The sequence below is a fragment of the Dasypus novemcinctus genome, chromosome 1 (genome assembly GCF_030445035.2).
Source record: "Dasypus novemcinctus isolate mDasNov1 chromosome 1, mDasNov1.1.hap2, whole genome shotgun sequence".
In the NCBI taxonomy this organism is placed as follows: Eukaryota; Metazoa; Chordata; class Mammalia; order Cingulata; family Dasypodidae; genus Dasypus; species Dasypus novemcinctus.
The window spans coordinates 75987785-76005189 of NC_080673.1; the positions used below are offsets into that span (position 1 = coordinate 75987785).

The 17405-nt window shown below is 37.6% G+C and overlaps 1 protein-coding gene across 7 annotated transcripts in view; it reads left to right on the top strand.

Moving 5' to 3' along the window:
• TRPC3 (transient receptor potential cation channel subfamily C member 3) overlaps nucleotides 1–17405 on the top strand; it is a 72732-nt gene that overhangs the window by 35380 nt on the left and 19947 nt on the right. For 4 of the 7 annotated variants that reach the window (XM_058293126.1, XM_058293148.2, XM_058293137.2 and 1 more), the window contains exons 4-9: nucleotides 309–473; nucleotides 3125–3341; nucleotides 4744–4977; nucleotides 10041–10305; nucleotides 13607–13802; nucleotides 15620–15829. In XM_058293126.1, the coding sequence (XP_058149109.1) occupies nucleotides 309–473; nucleotides 3125–3341; nucleotides 4744–4977; nucleotides 10041–10305; nucleotides 13607–13802; nucleotides 15620–15829 (1287 nt within the window). Of the gene's footprint in view, nucleotides 1–308; nucleotides 474–3124; nucleotides 3342–4743; nucleotides 4978–10040; nucleotides 10306–13606; nucleotides 13803–15619; nucleotides 15830–17093; nucleotides 17142–17405 lie in introns of all 7 variants that reach the window. The other 3 variants (XM_058293111.2, XM_058293118.2, XM_058293170.2) reach the window with 1 other exon arrangement.

Genomic DNA, 17405 nt, shown 5'->3' on the forward strand with positions numbered 1-17405 from the left:
GTACGTAAATTGGCAGATACCAAGTTGTGATACGTTTTCATCATGGTAACCAGATGCCACAACAGAGTCCAGAAAGGAATCTGAATGATAAAGAGTTCCTATCTGAAAGAACTGTGATTAAAGGCAACATCCATTTTATTCTCTTCTTTCTACTCTAGTTCTTCTGTTAATTCTAGGGCAGTTTTGAAAAATTCAAAGAAAGCAAAGGCGAATGTTACGAGAGCCTTCCAATGATTGGATTCCAGAAAAATGTCTTTAGGAGGCATTCACTGATGCAGCATGGTAACCTCTCTCCCTCTTTCCAATAGTTTGTGGCTCACCCCAACTGCCAGCAGCAGCTGTTGACCATCTGGTATGAGAACCTGTCGGGCCTGAGGGAGCAGACAATAGCTATCAAGTGCCTGGTTGTGCTGGTCGTGGCCTTGGGCCTCCCATTCCTCGCCATCGGCTACTGGATTGCACCTTGCAGCAGGGTACAGGATTTTCGACACCTGTTTCCTCTGTGATTGGCTTATGGTGTCCCTTTGGGATAAAAGAAAGAAAAAGTTCTCCACTCAAGGCTCTTATCCATCTTACCTTGAATATTAATTGACTCAAGAACACAAATTCTGCTTTTAAATTACTGGACCAATTCAAATAAGAGATGAAAAGGGCTTTAGTATTAGGGGGATAAATCGCATTTGCAGGCATGTAATACTTAGGCTTTTAAGATAAAATCCCTGTGGCAGAGAGGAGGAATAGCTTCTTGAGTGAAGTAGCTCTTGTGCTGATTCTACTGACAATACATACGGCATCGCCTGGACTGGCCTGTGGAAGGAAAGCGGAAGAATAGTTCTATTGCATTAGTAATAAGAAACAGCTAACTTGGGAATTAGAGTGGCAACTCTGAATCTGTCAGAATAACTCTAAAGCTGAATGTAAAGTTGAGAACAGTTGTATTATCCAAAGTCTTTAAGAGAGTGCATGTCAGGTTGCCCTAGCTCTCTGTTCCTTCAGAAGGTTCTGGAAATTGTAGAACTTGGGTTTGGGGACTTTCGGTTTTTCAAATTGTTTATTTTTGCTGGAATCATTTTGTTCACCACCCTTAACCTCCTGTCAGTATTTCAGTACAGAGTTGATTAAGTCATGCTTAAGTGATCCCCTAAACAAGATGTGGAAAAGAATACCAGTCATGCTAACAATCTTATAAGGTTAATAAAAGACACTGACAGGGAGAAGGAGCTGTTCTGAGATCCTTTAATCCTGTTTTTATATTCCAGACTCTGGTTTAGTTTAAATCAGAGGCAGTTTCAGACAAAATGAGTCAAGGCTGCTTACAATGACCTTGGTGATGTATCATCTCTCCGGCTAGCAGTCTCCCCTGAGTAGAGGCCGCTCTGCAGGACCTATATATGTGTGAGAATGTTCATCCCTCTCACTTCATTTTTGAGCTGTCCATGCAATTTAAGACAGGAAGTTTGTCATTTCCATAAATTTTGATGACATGTCCAAGTTCTTGTTACATATTATGGAAAATTCCTTTAAGATTCTTCAAATACATGCAAAAAATCATTATCTCACCCAAATAATTTCCATTTCTGGGAAAATAAATTGGAAAGTCCAGGTTTACAAGTGTTTGTCTCTTGGGACAGCGTAATCAGCTTTTATATTATGAAGTTCAAAGTAGGCATTTTGGCATTTACTCCATTGGTTTTCTGTTGTTGTTTTTTTTCACTGCACTTGTGAAAGTGCATCTAACAGTGCTCGCTGAGCAGAGAAGAGAAATGTGAGGGAACTGAGCCTTTTCTGGAGTCCACATTTATAACTGCTGTACTAGGTATACAAACCATCCTAAGGTGAAAAGGCAACCTGCCAAGAATTCTCCACATGTATCCCATTTTTTAAGATAGACAGGCTGCTTTCTTTTCATGTTATTTAAAGTTTCAAAGATTAACCTTTAGAAGAAATAGAGTTGGCAACTCCCAAGAATTCACTGTGTGCTAAGGATAAGCTACTCCAAGTGTCCTTTTTTGAAGCTGTATACAGCATGGTGAGGTATAAACTTGTTGTTTATTTTTCTCTGCCTAATGTGGAAAATGGGACATTTGTGTGCATTCATGCTCAATCCTAGAAATACATGACATTTGTTAGTGATATACTGACATCAAATTAAGGTTCTAGACATTCAAAATATTTGTTTGAAGTTAGTCTTTTGAAAATGAACCTCTGTAGTTTTCAAGGTCACAGACTGAGTTAAAAAGCAGGGTGTGAGTGTGTAGAATAGGGAACTTACTTGATAAATCTACCAAACATACCTATTTCTTAGATCGTGAAAGCCCTCGGAAAAGGAGGAATTGTTTCTCATTTCTGCTAGAACATGGGACTTTTAAAGATATATCACATGGAATTTTAAGGGAGTTACTTTAAAATAATTATAATTGAACTTTAGAAGTGTTTTTGGACTCTTTACATGTTTTTCCAAACTCAGAGATGACTTTTAATTGTATACTTAGAAATTTTGATTGTATGATTTCCTCTCTTATTGGGGTAGGAACAGATAAAATATTTATTTTGATTCTAATATTTTCTGCTTTTTAAATACCATGTTACAGCTTGATTTTGGTATTTGGAAATGTGAACTAAAATTTATTTCTGTAATAGTTTGATTTTTTAAAAATTTCAAAAGGGGTTTTTAATATACTAGATGAGTCTACAAACTCATGAAAACATTAGTACATGAAATATTGAATTTCAGTGAAACAGCAATAGAGAATTCCACATTACAATTTGGGATACCACTCCCTAGACTCTCAAAACCTTGACTTCTCAAAGTTTTCCATATAAAATAATAACAATACACTGTATATGCCGTGATTTCCAGAAATGCATCTGAGAAAGCAACATATGCTATGACAAATTGGATATTTAGAAATAATGAATTTTGAAGACTTCTTAAATTATTTTTGGAGGAAGCAACCCCTAAAAGTACTTTTCATGATGTATAACTCTTCAGAAACAGAAGCAGAATTTCAAAGTATTCTTATTTCATCTATATGTTTACTTTTTATCCTTTATAGTAATTGGCAGAACTGGAAGACAGATTTTCTAAAGCAAACGTTTCCTCTTTCGGTTTGTCCTGTTACAGCTGGGGAAAATTCTGAGGAGCCCTTTTATGAAGTTTGTGGCACACGCTGCCTCCTTCATCATCTTCCTTGGCCTGCTCGTGTTCAATGCTTCTGACAGGTTTGAAGGCATCACCACACTGCCAAACATCACTGTTATCGACTATCCCAAGCAGATCTTCAGGGTGAAGACCACCCAGTTCACGTGGACTGAAATGTTAATTATGGTGTGGGTTCTTGGTAAGCCTTTCACTTTAAGTTTCCTAACTTCTACGGAAAACCTTGTTTATATAATGATTGCCGTTATCTATTTTCTGTTTAAAAATTTTCTTTGTACCAAATATGTTGACAGCATAAACCCTTAATAGCAAAGTAATCTGATAATTTGGCAGATAGATAACACTGAAAGATATCCCTTAACACTAAAAAAAAATTGTTTTGAATAACGTAAGCCTAATCACAAATATACCATGTTTCAGAAATCTGACTTTGATTATTAAACATATGTATTTTAATTTTAATATGACTCACTGTAATTGATTAGTTAATTTAAATACTTATGAACTAACCATTGACTATCAAGAGCTTACTAATGAACATTTATGTAGCTTATTTTGCTTTAGTTTTTTTAGTTCGGGAAATTTTAAGAGCATTTCCCTTTTTAGAATTTTATTACTTCATCTCACAGTAGTCCATTTTGAATTGTTTATGTTAAAGTTGAAGTTTTAATCAATGTAAGAAAAAAGTTTTTGTTCCATCCTAATAAATGGAGATTGGAGCCAGTTTATCCATTGATCACCAAGGCAAAATCATTTTTGTATATTCTTCCTTTTTCATACAGCATATTTCTTGGTACCTTCTTCGTTCTCAATTCATAGGTTGCTTCCTCCCCTCATTTACTACTGTGGGCTTGACTTGGCTCAAGTAATTATTTTATGAATTTTATTTTGACCCTTACATTTCTTTAAAGCTTTTCGCAATATTTTCCCTTTACATAATTGGGACTAATTATTAAACCGGAATAGTTTGTTTCTTTCCCCCAGAATGGTAATTTCTGCTTTTAGTTTCTCCCTAATATCCTAGGACCTCCTCCTTAAAGGTTTCTTTTACAGATGTTATTCTCCAGCTCACCAGCTTGCAGCTGAAAAGAGGGGAGAGGATAGGGAATGATTAGGAAACTGTTCTTGATGAAAGGCTGCGTTGTTTCTCATTTGAGGGCTTATTTGTCAATAATCATTACGTTTTGATGATTAATCACTATGATTTCTATGAATATGTGTTTCACTCCTCTCCTCCAAGAGTCTCACAGGGCAAATTTGTTTGACTTGGAACTCCTTCCTTGGTTATTTCCTTCTCTTCTTCCTGCTTCCCACCCCTCTCTGTCAGTAGCGACCTTCCTGGGGCTCCATGTAGTCCTTTGTTTCTCCAGATTCAAACTTGGCAGAGTGAAGCATGCCCTTCATGGGAGCTCTTCTTCCACTTAGCTCTGCCAGGCCCTTGGGGACCTGAACAGTCAGTCAGGACCTAGTACAGTGCTTTAGATGTTGGCGTTTAATAGGTGTGGCCTGCCGATGGACAAAATTACAGATTCTCAGTCTAAGCTGTAAAATCTAACCCGTACCCTCTGTGGCGGTTGTGACAGGAATGATGTGGTCTGAGTGTAAGGAGCTCTGGCTGGAAGGACCTAGGGAATACATTCTGCAGTTGTGGAATGTGCTCGACTTCGGCATGCTCTCCATCTTCATTGCTGCTTTCACGGCCAGATTCCTAGCTTTCCTTCAGGCAACTAAGGCACAACAGTATGTGGACAGTTACATCGAAGAGAGCGACCTCAGTGAAGTTACACTTCCACCTGAGATACAGTATTTCACTTATGGTAAGTTACTTGCTGCAGCCTCCTTTTATATTTTGGGAAGGGTAATGGAATCACCCATTGGAAGAAAATGACAATAAAGAGTATGTTTAGTATGTTTAGTATGAAAGGTGTGTTGTTGTACTGTGGAAAAAGCATGAGCTTTGGAGATGTATGAAATGGGATTCAAATCAAAGCTTTGATTTTTCTTGGCTGTGTGGCCTAATTCAACTAATTTACTTCTCTGTGCCACAGTTATAAAAAGAAGGTGTTGTAGTAGGGTGGGGGAGGGAGAAAGAGCGGGAATTATCTTTAAGCCTGAAAACATAGTTACCCTTAAGATGGGAGATAGTCTTAATTGGGGGAAAAAGAAGTTAGATAAACTGCCTGATGCAAGAGGTGAGTCCCTGAGAGCATGGATTTGAGGAGATGAGATAATAAAAGATGCCAAACTGCTCTGCAGATGAAGTGATTAAAAACTCAGGAGAGGAATGGAAGTAGGAGCCAAAGTGACTATGAGAATGGAGGTTCTGAAGAACTAGCCTAAATACTGGGGAAGAGGTTGTGTTTTTCCATGGCGTGGAAGGGGGTTCATGCCATAATTCTCTCTGTCATGAAGAGCAAGGAGACCTCAGCTGGCATCCAGCATGCAAAGATCCTAAGGCCTTCCTTGCCTGGTCCAAACTGATCTTAAACCCTGTTAGCCTCCCTTCCTGTGAAGACCAATTGGGGAGCTGCAATTAGCAAATTTTCATGTAATTGCAACATCTTAAAATTAGAAAAGACTTCAGAAATTATTGTCTAACCCTCATTTTACAGGGAAGGAAACCCAGGAACAGAGTTTAAATGTGGTTTGATTGTGAAGACTAGTTCTTTGTAAGTGTAATTTGGGCTTACATTTTGATGAGTACAAGTAGCAGATTAATATGATTAATGAAGCCTGGGCTCCTGCTCTAAAATGTAAGATGTAAATTTCACACATTGTAAACTTTAGGCACATTATCTCTTCGTCAGCAAGCAAAGATTCTTATATACCAGGAGACCAGTTCAGATGTGCGATTGATCTCCATTTTTAATTAAAGAATTAATTTGATTGTATTTTTGCATAATATATATATATTTGTCTTAAAACAACAGAAATGTATTCTCTCATAGTTCTAGAGTCTAGAAGTACAAAATCAAGGTGTCAGTAGGACCATAATGCCTCTGAAGCTCTAGGGGAAAATCCTTCCTTGCCTCTTCCAGCTTCTGGTATCCCCAGACGTTCTTTGGCTTATGGCAGCATAACTCCAGGCTCTGCCTCTGCCTTCACGTGGGCAACTGTCTTCCCTCTGTGTCTGTGTGCTCTTCTTAAAGGACACCCATTCACCTTGAATTTGGGGCCCACCCCAATCCAGTATGACCTCATCTTTTTCAATTTTTTTTTTAGTTAGAGAAATTGTGAGTTTACAGAACAATCATTCATAAAATACAAGATTCCCATTTATCACTTTCTCATTAACACCTTACTTTGATGTGGTACCTATGTTACAATTGATGAAAGCACATTTTTTATAATTGTACTATTAACAATATGTATAAATATATATATATCTTGACTATATCAATAATCTCCTTATTTAAGGGCATTCAGTTGTGCTTAATGATTGTCAACCAAAGGGAGAGTTGTAAATCCAGGCTGCACTACTTACCATCAGTATGGTGATTTTGAATGAGTTTTTGACTTTTCTAAGTCTTAGTTTCTGCATCTCTCAAAAGAGAATAATAACACTGAATTCACAGGGTCATTGAAAGCTCGGTGTCTGTACTTTCAATGACACTCAATAGATGTTTATTATAGTTGTTGGAAATGTCTACAATGCATTCATTCTTTTGGGAGTAACCCAGTTCACCGAAAATTGACCACCTACTTTTTCTTTTTTATTTATTTATTTATTTATTTATTTATTTATTTATTTAATTTCCCCCCCTCCCCTGGTTGTCTGTTCTTGGTGTCTATTTGCTGCGTCTTGTTTCTTTGTCCGCTTCTGTTGTCGTCAGCGACATGGGAAGTGTGGGCGGCGCCATTCCTGGGCAGGCTGCTCTTTCTTTTCACGCTGGGCGGCTCTCCTTACGGGGCGCACTCCTTGCGCGTGGGGCTCCCCCACGCGGGGACACCCTTGCGTGGCAGGGCATTCCTTGCGCGCATCAGCACTGCGCATGGCCAGCTCCACACGGGTCAAGGAGGCCCGGGGTTTGAACCGCGGACCTCCCATATGGTAGACGGACGCCCTAACCACTGGGCCATTCATTCTTTTGGGAGTAACCCAGTTCACCGAAAATTGACCACCTACTTTTTCTTGAACCAGTCAAGGAAATGTATTCATTCGTCTGTTGCAAACTTAACAGGTGACTTGAAAGAGTTGTTAGTGGTCCTCATTCAGAATCTCTTTCCAAGGTTTTTACACCTCAGTAGTATTTAACATTTTTCAGGACCAAGTTATATTGCTTAGATATCATATTGTTACTCTGAGACTTCAAATTTCTACATTTTGGTCCATTTTCCATTTAGTATGGTGACACCACTAAAGGTAACTACTGGCCTCACCACATATCTGACATATAAATATCTTGTTGATATCCAAACCATATTTTCTTTCCTTGTGAAATATGACATACTTCTCAAGTGACTGTGGTCAGTGATGATTCCCATTCACAGCAGAGACTTCTGTCCTACCTTAGAGACTACTTGCTTTCCCTACTGCCTCTGCTTTTCTCCAAGTTTGTACCTTCTTCCACTTCTTCCCCTGAAGGTGGAAAATGGTCTTAAATCTTTCAGTCTTGCTGAAGTTATGTTGACTTGTACCAATTTGGAGAAGCCTCTCTAAATACTTGGATCAGGCTTCTCAGCTTCCTCTACTGAGTGTCCAGTGCTCCCAAAATAAACACCCTTCTACATTTCTGAAGGTGCAGTGATATATCTATTAGCCAAACTTCTTCATGAAAGTAAACCCTTCATAGAAGCATCTTTATAAAAATCAGCTGTTAGAACAAAAAAACTCGTCAAAAATCATGTAGGGTTGCCTGCTCTGTCTCTGCATATCTAAATAAACAAAAACTATTATCTAGCTTTTATTGTATTCTTTTCCCATTTAAAGTAACCAGAGCTGACCTAAATTCATGCAGTCTGAAATTAGCAGCTTTGCCTTTCTCTACTGTTTCCCTTCCTTTGCATTAGTGCTATTGGTAGTGCATGTTCAGGTGGATAAATGCATTTTATTTCAGCAAGGGGAGGTGGTTGTTATAGTGGTTAAGAATCGTACTAATCCCACCCAGTGGATATTGCTGTGATCTGGGGACAAGAAAGATTTTGAACAGACAGTTCATCTCTGCCTTCAGAAGTGTGCCTTACCCCCTAGGAAGATCCCTTTAAAGTTTCCACAGTGTGATTGCTTAAAGTTGGCCTTAAAAGGAATTCTTTTTCATATTACCAGGTTGTGAAACCCTCCTCTCCCAAACCTCCCTGAGCATGGCACAGCCTTCTAAACCTTTTCTGTTTCTTAACCCAGCCTCTACTTTCAAACACCCAGATGCAGACACCTGATGTATTTTATGTGATCATAATTAAGGTTTAATGAGTTTTCTTCAGTAATCCTCCTCTACTTAGTATCCTAAATGCATCCCTGTACCATATTTTATTTCTACTACTGATGAGGTATATGAGTAGAACTTCTTTTCCTTAATCAAGGTAATACTACACAGTATTTTAATTTATGTGCATATTTATCAATTTGCATATGTTAAGCATTTTAACTATAAAATAAATTATTTCAGATCTTCACTTCAAATTTATTGATGATCGTATACTCAGAGAAGATTGTGCTATTTCATCACAAGTACACAGTAATAATTAATAAAATATGCATAGATAACACATTTTCAAACTGTATCTAATTCACTGGCTGTCCATGCTTATTACTTAATCAGTCCTAGCTGTAATAACTTCTAAGTTGCGTGAGAAGTTTGTGGGAAAACACATTTATAGTTATTCTAACAGTCACCTTAGCAATTACCGTCTTCTTCAACTTCTTCATTTTACAAATGAATAAATGAGTTCCATATTTCTTAGAATGTGCTAACTTGTATTTTACAATGTCTCTTTCTTTTCTGAGTTTTTATTAATTTTTTGAAGTATTACCTTTTTAAATGAGCATGGTAATATCTGCTTTATGACATACAACATTTACTTTAGTGGGTGAGAAATTTAATGGACCTAATGTGACTACTAGATTTCTGAACCAGTATGGAATAGAAAAAAATGTAAGACAGAAGGAATAATGAGTGCTTATGTTATGGTATATGTGTGTGTGTTTGGAAGATTCCCTGACCATGCTCCATATGATTTTAAGGCAGCTCTGTAGAAATGGAAAGACACACTTTTCCTTTAAGTTGCTGGTGTTATTTGCTTTGAACGGTGGGAAGATTGGCAGCTTGAGTGAAAAGCAGTGTCTCTAGTTCAGCAAGCCCCAACAACAGGCTTAATCCTCCAGTCACCCTGTAGAAAGAAGCACCACTGTGACTCAGTGACATTCTCACTCCTCACAATTTGGCATTTACTTGTATAAACTGTTAGATGAACTAAATTCTCCCAAAATTGGAAAAGAAGTTGTATGCTAGCTGTGCCTACGGGATGACAAAATAGCTGGTCCATGAGTCTAACAACTGAGTGGGCAAATCCATCAAGCCAGTTGTTTTGTCATCTTGATGTGGTCTGTGTTCAGTGAAGTGTTTTATAATAACTTGTTCCCTCATCCTTTGTATTTTATTCTGTTGTTTTGCCCTGTTTATTCTGTATCTACTCAATGTGAAGTCAACTTCATATCTTTACAATAGTATTTTCTCCATTGAAAGTAATGTAGACTTCATCTGTTTTTGGCTTAATGTGGAAAGAAAATAGTGCCTGAACAGTTAATTAAATACAGAGTAGTTTCAACTAAGATAAAACTACCTACTACTGGATAGAGCCTCTTTTAAGTATTTATTTATTTTGCATACTTAACCAAAGAATAGAAAGCTCCATTTTAAATCTCTTTCTCTCTTTTTTCTAGCCAGAGACAAATGGCTCCCTTCCGACCCTCAGATTATATCCGAGGGCCTTTATGCCATAGCAGTGGTGCTCAGCTTCTCGCGGATTGCGTACATCCTCCCTGCGAATGAAAGCTTTGGCCCCTTACAGATTTCTTTGGGAAGAACTGTGAAGGACATATTCAAGTTCATGGTCCTCTTTATTATGGTGTTTCTTGCCTTTATGATTGGCATGTTTATACTTTATTCTTACTACCTTGGGGCTAAAGTAAATGCTGCTTTTACCACGTAAGTAAAATATTAATTTGAAAAGTATAATTAGACATTTTTATAAATCTAGATGAATCAAATGAAAAATTTCAATGGTTGTAATAAAGATGGTTTTTAAAATTTTTTTTCCTTTTTGTCTTTTTTAAAAGATAAATACAAAACGTTACATTAAAAAACCTAAGAGGTTCCCATATATCCCCCTCCCCACCCCCCCCAAGATATTTTAAGAGCAGAAAAAATCCACTAAAAACAGTGAGTCCTTATGTGAGATTATATTGCTCTAATGGGTCATCCCTTTGAACTTAGTGTTTGCTTGCAGAACAGATCAGAATTCAGAAAAATCCTAGGCAAAACTGGCTGTTTCTAGAGTATCTGTAAAAAAATTTAATACTGGATGTCACTTGCATTATGTATAACATTAAATTTAGTTTCATCATTTTGTAGCCAGTACTATTTTAAAAAATAGAAGCATCAGCTTTTATTTTAATGTAGTCCTTAAGCAGGACAGGGAGTTAAGTAAGTGGAAATTTTATTTAAATATTTTACAGCCCACTGTAGAGGTAATACCCCTTCCTTCCTTTGGTCATATTGGGTTTTGCTCTACTGAGTATTTAGCATGGCGACTCTTGTTCTCCATGAAGTCTTCCTTGATTAAGCTGTCTCAGTGGCTGCCCTTTTAAGACACACAGGTTGTGAGATCTTTACCCATGCACGTGTTTGGTTGTCTTGGAGGTAGGGTCCTCTCTCTGTACTGAAGTCCGTTAAGGTGGGGAAACCATCAACCCTCCCAGAATTCCCTTTGTACCCTCTGAAGCCAGAGCTGGAAACAAAATAGACATCAGTAAGTTCCCTGTAGACTAATGTGTCAAGCTCTTCCAGCTATCTAAGTTCTTCTGAAAGGAATTTTAAAATAGTTACTGTAGAGCAGGACATAGCAGTGAAAGGAAATTGAAGCTAACTTTATTGTAATGAAGGAAAAGCTATTTGACCCAGTGTGGGGAGGACAGAGATAACCTGCACATAATGCCACCCTGCCTCCTGTCTCCTTTTAACTTCATGTAAATCATTTTCATACATTGCATTTTTTTCACTGTTGTGTTTGAGGACATGGTAACATGATGTAGTGGAAAGAACTCCACTAAAGTTCTAAAAATCAGGCAGACCTGGATTTATGTGCAATCTCCACTATTTTTTTTAGCTGTGGACTTTGGATATGATACTTCATATTTCTCAGTCAGTTTCTTCATTTGTCAAACAAGCACACTACAGTTTTTTGTTGTTGTTGTCTGTTTTGTTTTTTGAGGTACTGGGCTGCAGATTGAACCTGGGACCATGTATGAGGGAAGCCAGTGCTCAACCACTGAGCTACATCATCTCCCCTTAGTTGGTGTTTTGTATATTGTTTGTTGTTTGTTTTGTTTTGTTTTAAGGAGGTACCGGGGATCAAACCCAGGACTTCATAATTGGGAAGCATGCACTCAGCCGCTTGAGCTACATCTGCTCCCCCACACTACATTTTGTACAAGGCACTTGATATGGTCATCATGAGGGTTATTATGGAAGGCAATTTATATAAAATCCCTTGCCTATGGTAGATGCTCAGGAATTGCCAATGTCCTTTCCTTTTTACTACTTCCTTCCACCTCACATGCATTGCATATAGATTCCCAGAGAAGTTAGGAGTAGAAAGGTGTGGAAAGGGGCAATAGAATTTTGTGATAATATTTAATTAATGGCAGAATAAAGAGGTTGTAGTTTTCCTTATTCTCCTTTTAGCTTCCATGCTGTAACAGCACATAATCAAATGTTTTCATAATACAAATAACTTTAAGGGATAGGAACTATTCTAATTCATCCTTCTATCCCCAGGGTCTGTCACAATTTCTAGAATGACTAGGTGCTTGATCAATAATTGTTGAATTACTGAATTAGTAAATAAAGTAGTACTACTGCCTACAAACTAATTGTTGTTTGCAACCTATTAAAACAAATAAAAAAGTACTGCTTCCATAAATCTTTTCCTGGGGAAATACTTAGTTTCAAATGCTGCTTTGTAATAGAATTTTATAGGCTTGCTTTTTAAATGTAAGGATTATTCATTTGGTTTACAGAGCAGTGGTCACAACTTGGTTTTATTACTAAACCAGCCAAATATGTGTTGGCAAAGGTCATTTAATGGATAAAAGTGGGTAATAAGTCTGGTGAGGACCTAAGTAGTAACAACTGTAATGGAACACCGGGAGGTAGATTTTATAAATTTAGGGAAAAGAGCAGAAATATCTCATTCTTTTGCCTCCTCTTCATCTCCAGTTAAGTATTATTTTTAGGTAGGTAATATTTGCTTGTGGCAAAAATTTCAAATACAGGGGTATCAACAGTGAAAAGCCCTCCCCACTCCCCACCCCTGGTCTCTGGTCTCTTATTCTCCTTAATGTCCAGAGGTAATGCTTTCTTCTGATACTTTCAGAGATGTTTTTTCCATAAACAAGATTATAATTAGGTGTGTAGCCCTCATTTTTACTCATAAGGTAGATTATTTCACACTTACTACACCTTATGTTTTTCACTTAACAATATGTCTGGGATATCATTTCCTATAAGCACATGAAGATACATCTGCTCATTTTTTTGTCAATGGCTGCAGAGAACCTCACTGAATGGATGTATCAGAATTATTTAGCCAGTTTCCAAGTGATAGATATTTAGGAGTTTTCATTCTTTCCCACCACAAACAATGCACAAGCAATATGCTTGTACATACTTTTTTGCAATGGGTATTTTAATTTTAATCTTCACAACCTAGTTCTAATCCAGAAAATCTCATATAAATTTTTAAACCACCTACAAAATCAAAACCCAACCCTCCATCCTCATAGGAGGAAAGGAATAGGGTATTGAGGCATTACTGAAGCTTTCCCAGTTGAATTAAGAGAATTTTAACCAGGTAATTATGCAGAAAAGCTATGCATTGGCACCATTTAATCACTAGTTTCGGGGCGGGGGGGGGGACCTATTTTTTTCTGGCAAAAAATTCAAATACAGATGTCTCAACAGAGAAAAGTCTGTTCCTCCACCCACCCCTGGTCTCTGCTCCGTTAGTTCTCTTAGTCCCCAGAGGCAATGGTTTCTTTTGATACTTTCCGAGAATAATTATTAAATATTATAATAAAGTAATTCTACTCAGGGAGCTTACTATAGTGGTATTTATGAGGGCATTTCACAACTTTACAGTGTTCAGACTCTAAGTTGTTTTTACTTTTGACTCTTTAATACTGCAAATGGTTAATTTACTTACTGTGTACCTTTTTTCTTTCAACAGTGTAGAAGAAAGTTTCAAGACTTTGTTTTGGTCAATATTTGGGTTGTCTGAAGTGACTTCCGTTGTGCTCAAATATGATCACAAATTCATAGAGAATATTGGATATGTTCTTTATGGAATATACAATGTAACTATGGTGGTCGTTTTACTCAACATGCTAATTGCTATGATTAATAGCTCATATCAAGAAATTGAGGTAAACTTGTTTCCTATCTGGACTGTATATTCTTGCCATCCCATTCCAATTGCATGCTATTTCTGCTTATGGTGGAGCTCAAATGCATGTAAACTAAAGAAGCTTCTAGCCAAGTGGAGAGAACCTGGGCCTTTTTCTGTTCTTCACCTGGATAGCTAGTCACACACAATCTAATGTCTTCTAGGAGCCCACCAGGGGTTCCCATGCATTTTCTACTACTCTTCCTTTACTCAGAGTATATTTCAGAAGTTTATTTTGACATTTTCGGAGTAAATTTTGAAATGAGTAGCCAGAAGAAGTATCGGCCATAGGAAAATTATTTTCTCCTAGATTAGCCAGCCAACCATCTACAAAGACCATGGTAGAGGAATTGCTAAACATCTGGCAAACATTGATGATGTTCTTTATCCAGTCAGGATTTTTCATATTCTAGAAATTACTTTTCTACTTTTTGTTTAGGATTGAACTTAGTTTGGCAGCTTTTTTCATCATTGTATATATGTTTTCTTCTGTCCTCCCATTGGTGATCAGTATCTTTCTAGTGCTTTGCTGTATATTAACTTCCCTGAGTCTCTATGACTATTTTAGAAACTTATAATATAGCTGTTTTAGTTTACTTGGCTGCTCAATCAAATAACATGCAGTGGGTTGGTTAAACAATGTGAATTTAATGGCTCACGTTTTGAGGCTAAAAGAAAGTCCAAATCAAGGCACCATCAAGGCAATCCTTTCTTCCTGAAGGCTGGCATTCTGGGGCTGGCTGCTGGTGATCCTTGGTCTCTGGCTCATCATGGTCACATGGCAGTGCACATGGTAGCCTTTCCTGGTCTCTTGGTTTTCTTCTAGATTCTGTTGAATTTCAGCTTCTTTCGTCCCATGGTTTTTTCTTTATCTGTGTCAATTTCATTTTGTTTATGAAAGACTCTCATCTAGGACTAAGACCCATCCTGATTGAGGTGGGCCACGCTCTAATTGATGTAACCTCATCAAAAGGTCCTCCTTACAAGGTTCACAGCCACAGAAATGGATTAGGTTTAAGAACATGTGCATACAGCTCCAAACTACCACAATAGCATTCTCAAAGAGAAAGTTAGGTTCTCAAGAAATGAAAACTGTGGTACTTTGAACACTTGCTTGGGTGTGGTAATGGCAGTGTGAGTTTTGTTACTGAGTGAACCAACTTCCTCCACCTATGGAAAACCTCCACTTCATTGCTTCTTTTCCTCCTTTCTCTAAGTTAGGATGGCTATGTCCATGTCCTTGGGCAACACTGAGTTTATAAGGAGATATAAAGATAGTTCTAGGGCATTGAGGGACTTTTGTGACAGTTAGGGCAAACATATAAACTCCAAAAAGCAATTCATCTGAGTACTGGTTTTTCCCTCTTTGCCTTTGGTGTATAATATGCTATATCTGCACCTGGTTTGGATAGGTCTAGTTGAGAGGGGAGAGGGAGTAGAAAGTGGGGAGCCATTGTTGAATATGCAGAATTAGGAGTGGGGGTGTAATTAATCTTCTAATCCTTCTTTGATCCTGAATTTTTCTTGTGTTTTGCTTTGCCTTTCTTTGAGTGGGAAACAGGGTAATTCTCATTAAATTTCAGTGGGTACAGGCAGAGGCATGTGAAGGGAAAATCAAGAAATGAGCATCATAAAAGTGGTACAATGTTATGTAGGCCTATAGAGATTATATTTAGATAAATGTATGTCATCCATATATTTCAAAAACAGAATTTAGGTTCATCACAAAACCCTACTGGAATTGGTTACTATTTTGCTTTTAAAATCAGTTGTTATTTTTCTATTTTTGTGACATAGGATGACAGTGACGTAGAATGGAAGTTTGCTCGTTCGAAACTTTGGTTATCCTATTTTGATGATGGAAAAACATTACCTCCACCTTTCAGTCTAGTTCCTAGCCCAAAATCATTTGTTTATTTCATCATGCGGATCATTAACTTTTCCAAATGCAAAAGGAGAAGGCTACAGAAGGATATAGAAATGGGAATGGGTAACTCAAAATCCAGGGTAGGTATTGAAACTTACCAAGACCTTAAAATAAATGTTTTGTGTCTTTCTCCTTGTCTTTTGCTGTTTGTTCAATAATTTTTCTGTGTGAACTTAAAAGATGTTGAAAGTAACTGTCCATCCATGGTCTTTCACAGACGAATACTTAATATCACCATAATGTTTCAAGAAGTCAGTCTGTGCCCAGCTTTTGGTCAGAACTTCATGTGAACTACCAGATTAAAAACAAGCAAACAAACACATCCTCTTTTAATTTGTTAAAAGTAAACAGAAAAGTTATTGTTAGAAAACTTTTTTATGTATTCTGTGCTTCTCACCTGTTATTCTGAAGTTAGTTTTGGCCTTGCAAAGTTCCCTCTTGATGTGTATATATGGTTCATTACCATCATATTCCTCTTATTTGTGGAAACTCACTATTAGGGTAAATATCTTTTCCCCTATAATTTCATAAAATATGTATAGTCCTCAGAGTATTGTCAATTACTAGCCATCAATAGCCCTTTTCCTAATAAGAAGGAATGGTTTGTTCTTGTGTTGCCCCTGAATCATACTTTAACAAAGAAAATGAGTTTCATGATGGCACTTTAACATCATAAACTTACTTTTCAGGGCAAGAACTGCTATAGGAGACATGATAGGAAGATTGGAGCAATTTTGCAGGGAGAAAATATAATTTTTGCCTAATGTTATGTAAAAGCAACATGCTGGAAATGATCTGTAGCTACAACATCCTATACAGGATAGCAATGATATCTCCATAAAATACAGGCCTTCTTGAGCAGAGGTAGAATATTTTTTGTCCACTGAAACTGAGGGAAAAGAGAGAATTTGTGCAGTTGAATTCCCGGCTTTTAAAAATAATTGTAAGCATCCAAGACTTGTAATACCCTGGATTCTTAGTCTCTAAGAAAGTGGCCTTTTGAACTTGCTTTTTGATTTGGAGGTGGGCTCTTTCAAAGCTAATCTCAGCCTGGACTGCTTGTGAGGCAGTGACTGACCATGATATCCTGTGATTTAAAACACTGCTTCATATGTACATAGTGAAAAGCAGTTTAATGTAAGGAAAACAGTCTGGACATTAGACCTGGATTTGAGTTCTGGCTCTGATGACTTACTAGCGATTAACACAGATAAATCACTTAACCACCCTGAGCCTTAATTGTCTCATCTGAAAGACAAAACTTTCTTGGGGTTGTTGTAAGGATTATATGGAATGTACAAAGTACTAGCCTCAACAAATATCAGTGCCCTTCCTCATTCACAGTTTACAAAGTGGTTTGCTGTACATTTGAACCTCATGCAACGCTGTGAGGTAGGTATTATTATTATTCCCATTTTATAGATAAGACAACTGAAGCTATTAAAGTAACTTGTCTATGCAAGGCCACATGGGCTAGTCCATGTGGGATCTGCGCTGGAACTCAGGTTTCCTGCCATTAGATGCGTAGTTCACTCCAGCGCAGCTGGCTGCCTCTTCACTCAGCAGCTGTGGCACTGGCATGGTTACTGCCCCACTTCCTCACCGAGGCCTTGCCTTCAGCAGCTGGTGGCTGGTCTCTTAAAGGGGCCAGGCAGT